The sequence below is a fragment of the Symphalangus syndactylus genome, chromosome 16 (genome assembly GCF_028878055.3).
Source record: "Symphalangus syndactylus isolate Jambi chromosome 16, NHGRI_mSymSyn1-v2.1_pri, whole genome shotgun sequence".
Lineage (NCBI taxonomy): Eukaryota > Metazoa > Chordata > Mammalia > Primates > Hylobatidae > Symphalangus > Symphalangus syndactylus.
This window is the reverse complement of record NC_072438.2, coordinates 63,182,451-63,196,929: the sequence shown is the minus strand read 5'-3', so window position 1 is coordinate 63,196,929 and position 14,479 is coordinate 63,182,451. Positions and strand designations below refer to the sequence as shown.

The window sequence follows — 14,479 nt, the reverse complement described above, 5'->3', positions numbered from 1 at the left end:
AAGAAAAAATCTATAGAAGATACAAGAAAAGAAGAAAAAATATCAGAGTATTACTACAAAAAAATCAATAAACCCAAATAAAGATAACAATGGTGAAAAAAAGGTATGAAAAAGTTACAAGACAATAAGAAAAACATAACTAACAAGACAGCAATAGTAAGTCTTTTCCTATACAATTTTTTAAAAATGTAATTAAAAAGCAAGAACATCAATTCATAAGACCTATGTGCTGTCTACAAGACTTGCTTTAGACATGAGAACATACATAGGCTGAAAGTGAATAGAAAAATATATTCCAGGCAAATGGTAACCAAAAGAGAATGGAGTGGCCATATTTATGTTAGACAAAATAGATTTTAAGTCAAATATTGCTGCAAGAGACAAAGAAGGGCATTATATGATGATATAATTGGATAAGTCAAGTCAACCAGGAAGATAAAGCAATTATAAATATATGCACACCCAATATCAGAACACCCAAATATATAAAGCAGTGACAGAACTGAAGGAAGAGATAGACAACATACAATAATAGGAAGAAATTTAATATCCCTCATTTAATACTGGATTAATCATCCAGACAGAAAATCATGAAGGAATTGGACTTCGACTACAGTTTAGACAAAATGAACCTAACAAACATATACAGAATATTTCATTTAACAACAGCAGAATACACATTCTTCTCAAGCACACATGGAATGTTCTCCAAGTTTCATCACATGATAGGCCCCAAAACAAATCTTAACAAATTTAAGAGTACTGAAATTATACCAAGTATCTTCTTCAACCACAACTAGAAATCAATATTAGAAGGAAAGTTGGAAAATTCACAAACGTGTGGAAATTAAACAATGCATCCTTTAACAACCAATTGGTCAAACAAGAAATCAAAATGGAATTTTAAAAAATTATCTTGAGACAAAAAAGATGAGATGAAAACACAACATTCCAAAACGTATGAAATGCAGCAAAAGCAGTACCGAGAGATTTACAGTAATAAATGCCTATATTAAAAAAGATAAAAATCTTAACCTAATTCTATACCTCAAGGAATTAGAAAAAGAATAGCAATCTAAGCCAAAAGTTAGTAGAATTAAGGAAATCATAAAGATTAGAGCAGAAATAAATAAAATAGAGAATAGAAACGGCAATAGAAAAAATCAACACTAGGAATTTTTTGAAAAGATAAACATAAGTGACATTTAGCTAAAGAAAGAAAGAGAGAAGACTCAAATAAAATCAAAATTGAAAGAGAAGACATTACAACTAATTCCACATAAAGGATTATAAGATGCTACTATAAATAATTATATACCAAAAAAGGAATAAACCAGAGGAGATGAATAAATTCTTAGAAACATACAACCTGTTGAGACTGAATCATGAGGAAATAGAAAATGTGAACAACCCTATAATAGTAAGGAGATTGATTCAGTTGCTAAAATCTCTCAACAAAGAAAAGCCCAGAACCAGATGGTTTAAAGGTGAATTCTATTAGAATTAATGCCAATTCTTCTCACACTCTTCCAAAAAAACTGAAGAGGAGTGTACACTTCTAAATTCATTCTACGAGATCAGCATTACACTGATACCAAAGGCAGACAAAGATTCTACAAGAAGAAAACACTATAGACCAATATCCCTAATAAACATAAATGAATAAATCCTGAATAAAATACTAGCAAGCTGAGTTCAACAGCACATTAGAAGAATCATACACCATGATTAAGTGGGATTTATCCATTGGAGGCAAAGATGATTCAACATATAAAAATCAATTAATGTGATATACCATGTTAACAGAATGAAGGATAAAAATAACATGATCATATCAATAGATGCAAGAGAAGCATTTGATAAAATTCAACATCTTTTCATGATAAAAATGCTCAACAAATTAGATATAAAAGAAATATACCTTGGCACAATAAAAGCCACATATGACAAGCCCATAGTCATACTTAATAGTGAAAGTTTAAGGCTTTTGCTCTAAGACCAGGAAGAAGGCAAGGATAGCCATTCTTACTGCTGGTATTTAACATAATACTATACACCCTAGTGAGAGCAGTTAGGTTAAAAAAAGAAAAAAGAAAGAAAAGGTATCTAAATAGAAAAGGAAGAAGCAAAATTATCTCTGTAGGTAACATTTCATATGTAAAAAAATTAGATTCCAATAAATAAATAAATTTGTTAGAATTAATAAGCGAATCTAGTAGGTTGCAGAATACAAAATCAACATTAAAAATCAGTTTTGTTTTTATACACTAAAAATGAGCAGTCTGAAAGAAAATTAAGAAAACAATCCCACTTACAATATTATCACAAAGAACAAAATACTTTGGAATAAACTTAACAAAGGAAACAAAAGACTTCACTGAAAATTGCAAAACATTGCAGAAAGAAATTAAAGAGGACGCAAACAAATGGAAAGTCATCATATGTTCATGGACTGGAAGATTTAATATTGCTCAAATGTTACCACTCCCCAAAGGAATCTATAGATTCAATGCAATCTTTATCAAAAGCTCCTGGCCTTTCGCAGAAAGAGAAAAAATAATCCTAAATTTATACGGAATCACCTAGGACTACAAAAACCCTCATAATTTTGAGAAAGAAAAACAAAGCTGGAGGCCTCACACCTTCTGATTTGAAAACATACTACAAGGCACAGTAATCAAAACAGTATAGTTCTGGCATAAAGACCAACATATAGACCAATAAAACAGAATAGAGACCAGAAATAAAACCTCACATATACCATTAACTTATCTTTGACAGGATACCAAGAATACACAATGGGGAAAGGACAGTCTCCTTAACAAAGATGTTGGGAAACTAGATATCCACATGACAAATAATGATTTTGGATCCTTATCTTACGACATATATATGTAAATTAGTACAGCCTCTACGGGAAATAGTATGGCTATTTCTCAAAGAACTAAAAATAGAAGTTCCATTTGATCCAGCAATCCCATACTGGTCATCTACCCAAATGAAAAGAATTCAATACATCAAAAAAACACCTGCACTCATATGTTTATCTCTGCACTATTCATAATAGCAAAGATATGGAATCAAACTAAGTGCCTAACCATAGATGATTGGATAAAGAAAATGTGGCATGTATACACAATAGAATACTATAATATTCAGCCATAAAAAATAATAAGGTCACTTCTTTTGCGGCAACATGAATGGAAGTACAGGTCACATTATCATAAGTGAAACAAGCCAGACACAGAAAGACAAATATTGCATGTTCTCACTTATAAGTGAATGCTAAAATACATGTATATACGAATGTAGTGAGTGGAATAATAGACAGTGGATACTCAGAAGGGTGAGGGGATAAAAGGGGAGAGATAGTGAGAAATTACTTAATGCGTACAATGTATATTATTGGGGTGACAGATACCTTAAAAGCCTGACTTGACTATTATGCAATCTATGCACATTTATCCCATAAACGTATATATTATATGCACACACACACAAACACACAACTTAAATCTAAGACCTGAAACTGTAAAACTCCTGGAAGAAAATGTAGGGGGAAAGCTTTATGAGGTTGGGTTTGGCAATGAGTTTTTGGATATGAAATCAAAGCCACAGGCACCAAAAGCAAAAATAAACAAGTGGAACTACATCTAACTAAAAAGCCTCTCTGCAGGAAAAGAAATAATCAACAGAATGAAATAGGAGAAAATACTTGCAAATGATATATATGATAAGGGGTTAATTTCCAAAAATATATAAGGAATTCCTACAACTCAATAGTGAAAACTAAATAACCTTATTAAAACTATACAAAGAACAAGTATAGACATTTCTCTAAAGAAGACATGAAATAGTTAAGAGGTGTGAAAGAGTGCTCAAAATCACTAGTCACTGGGGAAATGAAAATCAAAACCACAGTGAGATATCACCTAATGCCTGTTAGGATGGCTACTATCAAAAATATATAAAATAATAAGTGTTAGCAAGGATGTATAGAAATTGCAATTCTTGTACACTGTTGGTGGAAATGTAAAATTGTGCAGCCTCTATGGAGAACAGAATGGAATGACCTCAAAATTTTAAAGATAGAACTACCACATGATCCAGCAGTCCCAATTTGGGGTATTTATCCAAAAGAATTGAAATTGAGATCTTGAATCGAGATCTCTATTCTCATTGCAATAAGCTTCAGCATCCTTCACAATCAAAATGTATCTCAACAGATGAATGGATTAATAAATGTGGCATATACATACAAATGTACTATTATTCAGTCATAAAAAGAAGAAAATCCTGTCATATGCTACCACATGGGTAAACCTTGAAGACATCATGCAAACTGAAATAAACCAGTCACAAAAGGACAAATACTGCATGATTCCACTTAGATGAGGTATCTAATAGTCAAACTCATTGAAACAGAGAGTGGAATGCTGGTTGCCAGAGACTGGGAAAGAGGGGGAAAAGGGAAGTTTCTATTCAACAGGTATCAAGTTATAGTCATGCAAGATGAAAAAGTTCTAGAGGTCTGCTGTACAATATTGTACTTACAGGTAGCAAATTGTATTGTACTTACAGTACAACTGTATTGTATACTTAAAATTTTAAGATAGTAAATTTCATGTTATGGATGTTATGGCTTTTACCACAATAAAAAAAATAACGTGTGCTAAGAAGCCAAAGGAAGAACATGTTTCAAGAAAAGAGGTGTGGTGAATTGCATCAATGTTGCTGAAATTTCAAATAAGATGATAGAGAATTAACCACTACCTTTGGCAAAATACAGACCATTGGCTACCTTGATAAGAACAATTTTAGTGAAGTGATGGAGAAATGAGATTAGTATGGACTAGGAAGAGAAAGAGATATAACAACCTGAAGGTAGAGAAGATATTTTTACAAGAATAAGAGAAATAGTTTACTGATTGAGGGGCGAGTGTGGTAACAGATTTTTTTTTTACAAGGGGCATTATTACATATATTTGTGTGCTAACTGGAATGATCCCATAGAGGTAGAGAAAAATGATGACACAGGAAAGAGAGAGTGGATAAATTCAAAAGTAAGCTTTGAACAGATTTGAGTGGATGGGATCCAGAACACAAGTGGAAAAACTTAGCTTAGGTATGAGCAGGTCTAGGTCTTCCTCTTATTTAAAGGAAGTATATAGAAACAGATGCATTGTGGGTTCAATGGTGGGAAACTGAGGAAGATCTTGTCTGTTTGCATCAAGTTTTTAAATATAAAATCAGAAGTGAAGTAATCAGTTTAGATGAGGTGGGAAAGAGTAACAGGATAAAATTATGTGTCTGTGTGTAAGTGTATGTGTGCAGTGTGTGGTTTAACCTTTTCTTGATGGGTCAGAGCACATCAATTAACTATTAATGTGCTTTAATACAATGGAGCCCTTTCTTTAATATAAAATAAGATGTGATGTAATCAGTACAGATGAAGTAGGAAGAAGGTGTTGATTTGAGAATCAAGAAGAGGTATAAAATTCTCATCTTAGAGAACAAGAAATGAATGTACTAAGGAAGTGTAGTAAGTCTCTCTGCCTATATTGAATACCCATTTAAAATTTATGGTCAGAAATTTCTAGTGAGTCCAGTCACCCAAGCCGCGTAATTTCTCTCCAACAATGTTCATCCACTGAAGTTTTCTGGGATCTGAATAGTTAGAAAGTTGAGTTTAACTGAACTGGGGTTTTCCAGGTAGGTAGAACAGAAAAAGTGAGACAAGAGCATTAAGATCATCTCCAAAGGTGTGAATCTCATGCTGGACCAAGAAATTTGGCTTTATCAGCAGAGAAATGAGGACATGAAAGGGTGATGAAGACTAAACAAAACTTCACATTCTGCAGCCTCCTTCTCTAGCAGCATTCATGGCAGGAGCTTTACATCCCCTGACAACCTTTCTTTTCTTGAGAAAGGGCCAGGACAGGTCACATAGGTGTGTGCTTAGAGCTAACTTCCCTCTAAGGCAGCTATGGTTATCTTCCTCCTACTCTTCTTCCTCCTTTAAATGGCAGCATGGGTGTATGGCCTGGGACATGCATTGAAGATAAGTCCTATTTGCCCACTAGGACTACAAGTGCATCTTTCTCTCCACTACCTGACAAGCCATAGGGGGGTTCCAGGAAAGCATAGCAGGAAATTAAGATGACCATTTATCATAATCCACTTTGCCTCATGAAATAAAAATTTTTCAAGTGAGTGAAGGAACCAAATTTTCCTTTATAATGATAATTATGGATAAATGTGACTGCTTCACAAAAATTAACTCACAGAAATAATTCTTCTATGTAAAACATAACATTAGCTCGCATTTAAGACAGAGTGTTGTAAGAGCTGTCCACTTCCAGGATCTGTAATGAAATATAGGAACATAACAAGAGCGCATCTAACAAATCCGTGGGCCATCTGTTTCAGTACCTGACCTCCGGAGGTGACTAATCCTGGCTGCTTCTCAAGAATATTTAACCATCTCCTCCTGCCCCTCTCTTACTGACCTATCTTCCTGTCTTAATAGAGCATAATAAAAACATATGGTGCTGTAAAAAGCTTCTGGCAGCAAAATTCCACCTGAACCACGGATTAAATTTTTCGCTCACTTTTCCCTTCCTTCTGGAATATATGATATAGACAATTTTTTTGTCCCCACACTTCTAAGATCGATTTGAACCCTATCCAAACCAGAATACATGAGAGGAGTCTATAAACTTCTTGAGGACATTAATTTCAATGACTATGTCTAGGACTTCCTTGAGTGCTCATCATGGTGGCATGTTCTCTGGTTTCCAAAAACTAATATTTTTGGGCAAGAGGCATCCTCACTGGTGGTAATAGTTAAATTTTCCAGAAAACAGAGCTTTCCCCTTTAAGCAACAGGAATTAAAATGTGTGTGTGCGCGCGCACTTGTGTGTGTGTGTGTGTGTGGGTGTGGGTGTGGGTGATTTAACCTTTTCTTGATGGGTCAGAGCACATCAATTAGCTACTAATGTGCTTTCATACAATGGAGCCCTTAGGGATTACTTTAGGGATGTGGGATTAATTGGCTCTGTTTACATTACACCAGCCTGCTCAGTGGGAAAAATACAGACCCTAGCTGTGTCCCCACTCTAGACTTGTCTAAAGGAATGATTACATTGCACCCGCGGGAAGTTTACTTATAGGAAAAATCAAGAAGCTTCCTGAAAAAGAAGTTTTCTTAAGAGGAAGTCAATACAAACACATATGTGCAGATGCAGAGAGTGAGCTAACATTGAGCATAATGCAGAGTATAGAATAAAATTTGTCCCACATGTTTTCCTCTGCCCAGCCACATAAAATCACACCTTAGTCCCCAGGCAATGGAGCAACAACAAAATAATCAATATAACCCAGGCAAAAAGCTGCCTGGTTTTGGCAGTGCCAGCACTCAGGGCTTCAGCAGTGATGGCAGAGTCAGCAATAGGAGATGTTGGCATCAGCAGCTTCCACAGTGGGAGACCAAGCTCTGGGAGCCTTTGACTCTTGTTAGACATTAATATGCTCAATGTCGGGCCTCTGCAGACACAGAATAAGCTCTGGAGGAGCTATTAGTAATGATAGTGATATTTTGGGCATACAACTATGGAAGCACAGTTTCTCTATATGTCAAAGGAGCAAAGGTGACAACTCTCCAAAGCTTTCCCAAAACAGGAAAGAAGGAAAATGGCAGATACCATGTTGTAGCCCAGAGGACTAGTTTATCAATCCAGCCCAAATGACTGGCTTATAGATCATACTTAAGAATCCATCCAGATTTTTAGAACTATTTGGAAGTTCATTAAGGAGGTATTTGGGCGGAGTTGAACAACTGACAGTTGCTGTGACTCTGATTTTACTTTTGGACTGGTAAAGTGTAGAGAACGCTATGTTTTGTGTCGGGGTATCTCCATTTGTTAGTCTTCCCTCATAAATATTCCTTATTGTCATTACTGATTTATGGCACTCAACAGTTTTCATCTTCTTTATAATTTGCTCTTTCTATTCTCATTGGGTGGAGTTGGAATTAAGTATGAGTAAATAAACTCCAAGTAAGGGTATAATAAATTTTTATATGAGTAAAGCTTATGGGCCTTAATGTATGAACATTGTGGTATCCATTTAAGCAATTGGAGGGCTGTGTGTTTGCATGTGTGCATGTGTGTGCATGTATGTGTGTGCGTGAAGTTTAACTATTTTAGAACAATTATAGTATCAAACAACTGACATTCAATCTAGTGGATTATAAACTGTTATAACTTTGGGAGGCCGAGGCGGGCGGATCACGAGGTCAGGAGATCGAGACCACAGTGAAACCCCGTCTCTACTAAAAAATACAAAAAATTAGCCGGGCGCGGTGGCGGGCGCCTGTAGTCCCAGCTACTCGGAGGCTGAGGCAGGAGAATGGCGTGAACCCGGGAGGCGGAGCTTGCAGTGAGCCGAGATTGTGCCACTGCACTCCAGCCCGGGCGACAGAGCGACACTCTGTCTCAAAAAAAAAAAAAAAAAAAAAAAAAAAAAAAACTGTTATATATGCTTGTATTCTATGTAAGCTATGCTTCAAATAAATGAGATGTGACTTGCAAATACAAACAAGATAGGTCATTTTCTATTGAAAACCAATTTACTCTTTACCTTTGATGTTGATGCTTTTGATGGCTTAGCTTTCTGATGCTACATTTTGCATTATTTCATGATGTCACTTTTACTCGACAACAATATTGCAAAGTTCTAGCTTATAAGTAAAATGAATCAACCTGCAACTTATAACAGAAGGAGCTGGTCCTGTGCACAACAAAGAATGACTCCAAATGGACAAAGAACCAATATAGAGATGTTTCCTAAATTGGCATTAGGGATCACTAGCATTACCAGATGAGCTGATTTTAAGTGCTATCGATGGCCAATAAGAAGCAGCAGGACTTTAAGGAAATGAGGGGAAAGGTTTTACATTTATCACAGTGACCTAATGTGAACAGTTAAGTAGCAATTAAATGACATTTATTGCTCAAGGTACATGATGACCTGTAATGTCAGTTATCAGAAATGTTCCTAACTTGGGCAATTAGCTTTGAGTCAAATATGGTGTTCTGGCTTGAAGCCTGATTATAAAATTGGAAACATGTGTAGACTGCAGGGTGCAATAGAAAGGGCCTAGTAAAAAATGTATATTTAAATTTGGCTCTGACATTTACATAAAAGCCCTCTTTAGAGATACACTAAAGCAGTTTTCTCAAACTTTAAATGTGTATATAAATCATCTAGGGATTTTGTTAAAATGTAGATTGTAATTAAATAGATCTGATGTGTGATGTGCAGAGTCTGAGATGCAGCATTTCTACCAAGCCCACGTGTATGCTGATGCTGTTGGCCCCTGAACTAACTCTGAGTCCCAAGGCCTTAGAAGATTATTGTTAGAATGTGGGAAAAGCACATGTGTGCATAGGAAGACAATTTGTGAATGGTAAAATAGCATATATAACACTTTACATTGATTAACAATAGTCGAGGATTCAATTCATCAAGAAAAGTCCTAGTAGAACAAATTATGTTTCAGATACTGTTCATTTTTTCCTTGTTCGCAAAACCAAAAACAAAACTGGGAATTAGAGAGGCAGAACAAGAGAGATATTCATCCTAAACAATGTTGTTGCTTTTTTACTGTCTTGAAAGATTCACTTCTGTATCACTATCCACTAATAAATGGGGTGGGAGGTGGGAACTGCTCTTGTTTTGTTCTTTAGAAGTTTGCACAATTAGACCCAGTCCCAGATTCATCCTAGAGATTGACTCCTTCCAAGAAAAATAGAAATAGAAAATTATAAAGAGGAGGAAGATGGTTGGCTCCAGGAACACAGGCAGCAACAAAAAGGGATCCCTGTTAGGGGAAGAAATTAAAAACTAGTAAGTCAGACACAAGAACAGAGACTCAGAGCTGTTTAAACACTTAGCTTCCCTTGGTGAACCTGTTGTTTTTCATTGGTGTTTGCATTTTCTAAAGGAAATGAACAAAATTCACAGGCACAAATCATTGATTTACAAAGCATTTCTGTGTTCCTTGTCTAAAGTACAATCAACAATTCCCTGTTGAAGAAAACATAGATTCTTTCTGAGTTTCCAGTCCCACAACATTTTGGCCAGTATTTTATTATTTCATGGTCAGTTTGCTACACTATATGAACGAGATTTTTATCACATATTAGAGAATGCAAAGCAGACCCCTCACATGGGCTAAACCCTTCCCAATCTTTTAGATTTTGGACAGAATGACTCTCTGTCACACATGCAGATTACCAGCACCTTACTTGTTCCCATGATGCATCTCTTTAAAATAGTTCTGGAGCCACCATGATTACAGAGTTAGAACTCTGCTTCAGAGAAACTGAATTTTCATCAGTCTCACTTTTACCTAAATTTTATACTTTGTCTTCCTGCTTTCATCTCTGTTTATCCTCTCACCTGCTTATAGTGAAGGGCAGTATCATTCATAATCCAAAATGCCAGTATTAAAAGTTTAGTGCCATCAGAGAGAGAAGGAAATGATAAACAAGGCTGAAATTTGAGTAACTGTCAATGTGTTCTGGCTGTGTCATTTCTTTAAAAAATAAATTGAAAGTGAAATACTAATACCAATTACTAACTTAATTCCTCAGCCCAGTCAATATCATATCATGAAGCCATTTAAATGCAAAACAGCTATTGAGAGATTACTCTGAAAGCATTCAAAATGCAGAGATTTGAGAAATATTTAAAGACACCGGAACTGTGCTCTGGTGGGGAATATCACACAGTTGCACATTGTTTTTTGCTGTAACTCTGGGTAATCTGGGTCAGCTGCCCCAGGTGGGTAGCCCTATAATTAGGCGCTCTTTATTTTCCAGCTGCTTTACCTAAGAAAACCTGAAGCTTTGAGGATGACTGAGCAGCAGTTCCCCTCAACAGAAACACTTGTGTGGTGCACCAGGAGTGGTTTTAAATGGTGGAGATAATTACTTAATTTGAGCTGTAGCAACTGGCCAAGTAAACATGTAGCAGCCAGGAAGCTATTAGCATGATTTTAAGGCAATTATTCCATTAGTGTTTAATAGTCTCCAATTAGTCTTCTCTGACTATCAAAGTTTGAATATCTTTTTTTCCTCCAAAAATTCTTAGTGCTGAGTAATGCAAAAAGGTGCCAAACCTGTCTTTAAACCTCGTTTTTTTTTTATATGTGTGGATCTTCCAAACAAATTTACAGAAAATAGGAGTATTCAGGAGTATAGATTTGATGAAATATGTTGCGTCTATTTTTTCTCACAAGTATTAGAGTGAGAAGGGGAAGCTTTACAGGAGATCCATTTGAGTATAATACCAACAGGAGTTGGGAAAACAATATAAATTCCCATGGAAGCCCAATGCCATCATCTTTATGTCTGTGCTCTACGATCACCCAGATACCAAAATCTCTCACCTCAGGTTTTTATTTTGTCCCAGGGGAGGAAAGGAAAATTACTGTGTTCCCACTAATGCTTAGTTCCTTGTTCCTTAAACCTGGTTAGTCAGAGTTGCTGCTGAATCATCCAGATACAAATCACAAAGCCTTTCCCTCCAAAATTCATAGGGTATCTTCCCAAAGGTCCAATTAAGGGGTCAGATCCCTGAACTGATAGGGATAGATAGTAAGTCATTTGTCTTCACTTAGCTTCAGTTTTTCCACCTGTGACATGGAGGTAATAGTGCCAGCACTGCCTGCTTCATGGGGTTTTAGAAGGATTTTGTGAGCTGGTGTACATAACAGGGCTTTGAAAAGTGAAATATTACAGAAATGTAAGGTAGACTCAAAAAGGTATCATACCATCTCAGAACTAGATAAGCAAACTTAGGCTTTGAATCCTGTATCTCTAGAGAGTCACCTGCCAGAAGGTTTGCATCACAGTGATTGCCCTTCTTACCTTCTATACATATAAAAACATTCAGGGGAAAGCATATGAAAGAAGCTGTCTAAAATCCAAATAAAAATGAAGGAAGGAAAGGAATGGGAATGCCTGTGGAAGTGAGAATGGAGTTATGCAAAAGTTGTGCTTTTTACTGTCTCCTTGAAAAGAGCAATCCCCAGGCTCGCCTATGTAGCAGAGTAAGTGCTGCATGGAGAAGCTGGGGTTGATTCTTTTCCTTGGAGATTCCCTGCCCGTAGGAAGCTATCTGTTGAAGAAGGACAAAAGGAGACAGCCCCTTCTGTGGATAGCACTTGTAGCGCGGCCTGTGCCTGCCATTGCTGCCAAACATCCACTTGACTAACAACCATTGATTTGAGGGACTGATCAATGGCAGCACTGTTGGTTGGAGCATCTAGTGATTTTCAAAATAACCCTTCTTTTGTTTTTGTTTTTGTTGTGTTTTGTTCTTTATTATGTTTTCCTCCAATAGCTGAGGGGGGCGCTGGATGGGGCAGATCAAGAGGAGGTAGACAAGAACGTTGAATTTAATAGCCCAGCTCAGCTCAGGGCCAGAAGTGGACTGTTCATGAGTAATTTGCCCTCCATCCCAGCTCTGAAAAGATCAAGTGTGTGCTCCCCCAGCCCAAGTGCATAGCCAAATTGGCAATAAAGTATGGCCGGCCGTGTCCCAGCTGTCATTGTTGTAAACTGTCCTGAAACGACCCTCACTCCTGGATACCTGATCTAGGGGTTGTTAGGCGCTCCCACCCTAGAAACCTGCCCAGTCTCTGGTCCAAGTCGCACACATCACGCTGAAGCTTCTTGATCCCTCAGGTCTCTTCCTCGCTTTGTCCACGCTTCTTTCCTTCTAGGCTGTCTGGACACATTCTCAGTCACCTTTTCCCTACTATTTGCCTATTAATCCCACCCCTCCGCTGCAGGTCACGCAGGTTCCCCTGCCCAGCTTCTGTCCCGAGCAGCAAACACACAGTCCGCAAGGGTTTGCTTTTCTGACCTGGGCGAAGTGTGTTGCCAACACGCACTTGTACCAGAATCGAGACAGCGGCCACTTGGCCAGGCCCCCCGGGGTCCAAACCGGTAGGAAACGGTGCCGTCTGCCTGTCGCCCCCTTGGGCTCCTTTTCAAGGGCAGCTATCACGCCGCCTCTGGTCCCTGAACTTTCATCACTCTTCGGGAAGCGCTTTGTCTTTTTAAATGAGATTGGGAACGAATATTAATGACTGTAGCCGAGAATCTATCAAATCCGCCCAATTCCATGCCAGGGATAGACTCAGGTCCTTGCACCGGAGGCGAGCCCCTGACGCTAGCTCGCGTTCGCCGCACACGGTCACCCCACAGACCCAGAGATTTCTCCCACTTCCCCAAATCTGCAGGAGAAACCATAGGAGGGGGTCACGAGGCACCATCCTGGAGCCCAGCTTCTCCTCTGCCCCAGTCCTCCGCATACAACCTGCTTCAAAAGCCCAGGAGAAAAGCAGTCACCTTGACTCTGGCGCCTCGGTCCTTAGGGGTTTGGAAAACGCCAGGAAGCCCAAGGCTACCAGGCACGCGCTCGCCTGGCCTGAGACCCACCCTGGAAGACGAGTTTCCCTCCCGCGGGCATCGTGGCAAGTTACCACTTAGTGGCAGATAAAGCAGGGCGGGGCAGGTGGAGCGGGCACCGAGCGCCTAGCCGGCGGCCCCTGCGCGCCTACCTGGAATGGCTAAATTGGTGAGGGGGATGCTGTGCATGCTCTCCGGCAGAGTTGCCATCCAGTCGGCTAATTTCAGCTCGTTTTTCCCCTGAGACGAGGCCATCGTGCCAGTCGGCGTGCAGCGCGCTGGTCCCAGCACTCCTCGGGCAGGTTGGCAGGCTGCTGCCGCTAATCCAATGTTTGCTCCAGCCCCGCTAGAGTTTACACTCCTCTCTGCGCCACACCCACAGGATGGCGCAGACACATGCTAATTTTAATAATTATTCAAAACACCCCGTGCTCCCTTAGTGCCTCCGCCAGACTCCGCTGGAGCTTTTGTTCCTGACGTCCGTGCTCAGCTCTCTCCGCTCTCCCCTCCCTCCCCAACTCCCTCCTCCCATCTTATCCTTCCTAGGCGTCTCTGCCTTTCCTCGCCATTCTGCAGCTTTCCCTGGTTTCTTATTTGTCTTTTCTATTCATTTTTTTTTCCAACTGCTTTGCCCATGGCTTGCTCGGCCCTTTGGTGTGACTTTCTCGTCCTGTTTCTATGAAAGACAGTCTTGCACTTGAACCTAAAATCCTAGTAGACTTTGGGATGTTATTGCCTCCCGAGGAACAGACTTCTCATGCTGGCTTTGAGGGCTTTCCATCCTTATCAAAGAACTTTCCTTTTTATAATCTACAACAGGTTATACCTTTCCTCAGCCAGAGACCACAACCCTGTTTATTAAAAAATGATGATCTTTATTCACTCTTTTGCCTACTTTGTGAAACAGCTGCTAAGTATGAGTCAGTGAAGGGCATGGTAAATTCTGGGTGGTTCCTACTTAATCCTGGGTACCTTGCTCCAGACATTTCAAAGT

At 38.7% G+C, this 14,479-nt stretch overlaps 1 protein-coding gene across 1 annotated transcript in view; it reads right to left on the bottom strand.

The window, feature by feature from the left end:
• PLCXD3 (phosphatidylinositol specific phospholipase C X domain containing 3) overlaps positions 1–13,962 on the bottom strand; it is a 190,196-nt gene extending 176,234 nt beyond the window's left edge. The window contains exon 1 of the mRNA XM_055245526.2: positions 13,638–13,962. Within this exon, the coding sequence (XP_055101501.1) occupies positions 13,638–13,740 (103 nt within the window). The 5' untranslated portion in view covers positions 13,741–13,962. The remainder of the gene's footprint in view (positions 1–13,637) is intronic.
• Positions 13,963–14,479: the final 517 nt, after the last annotated feature.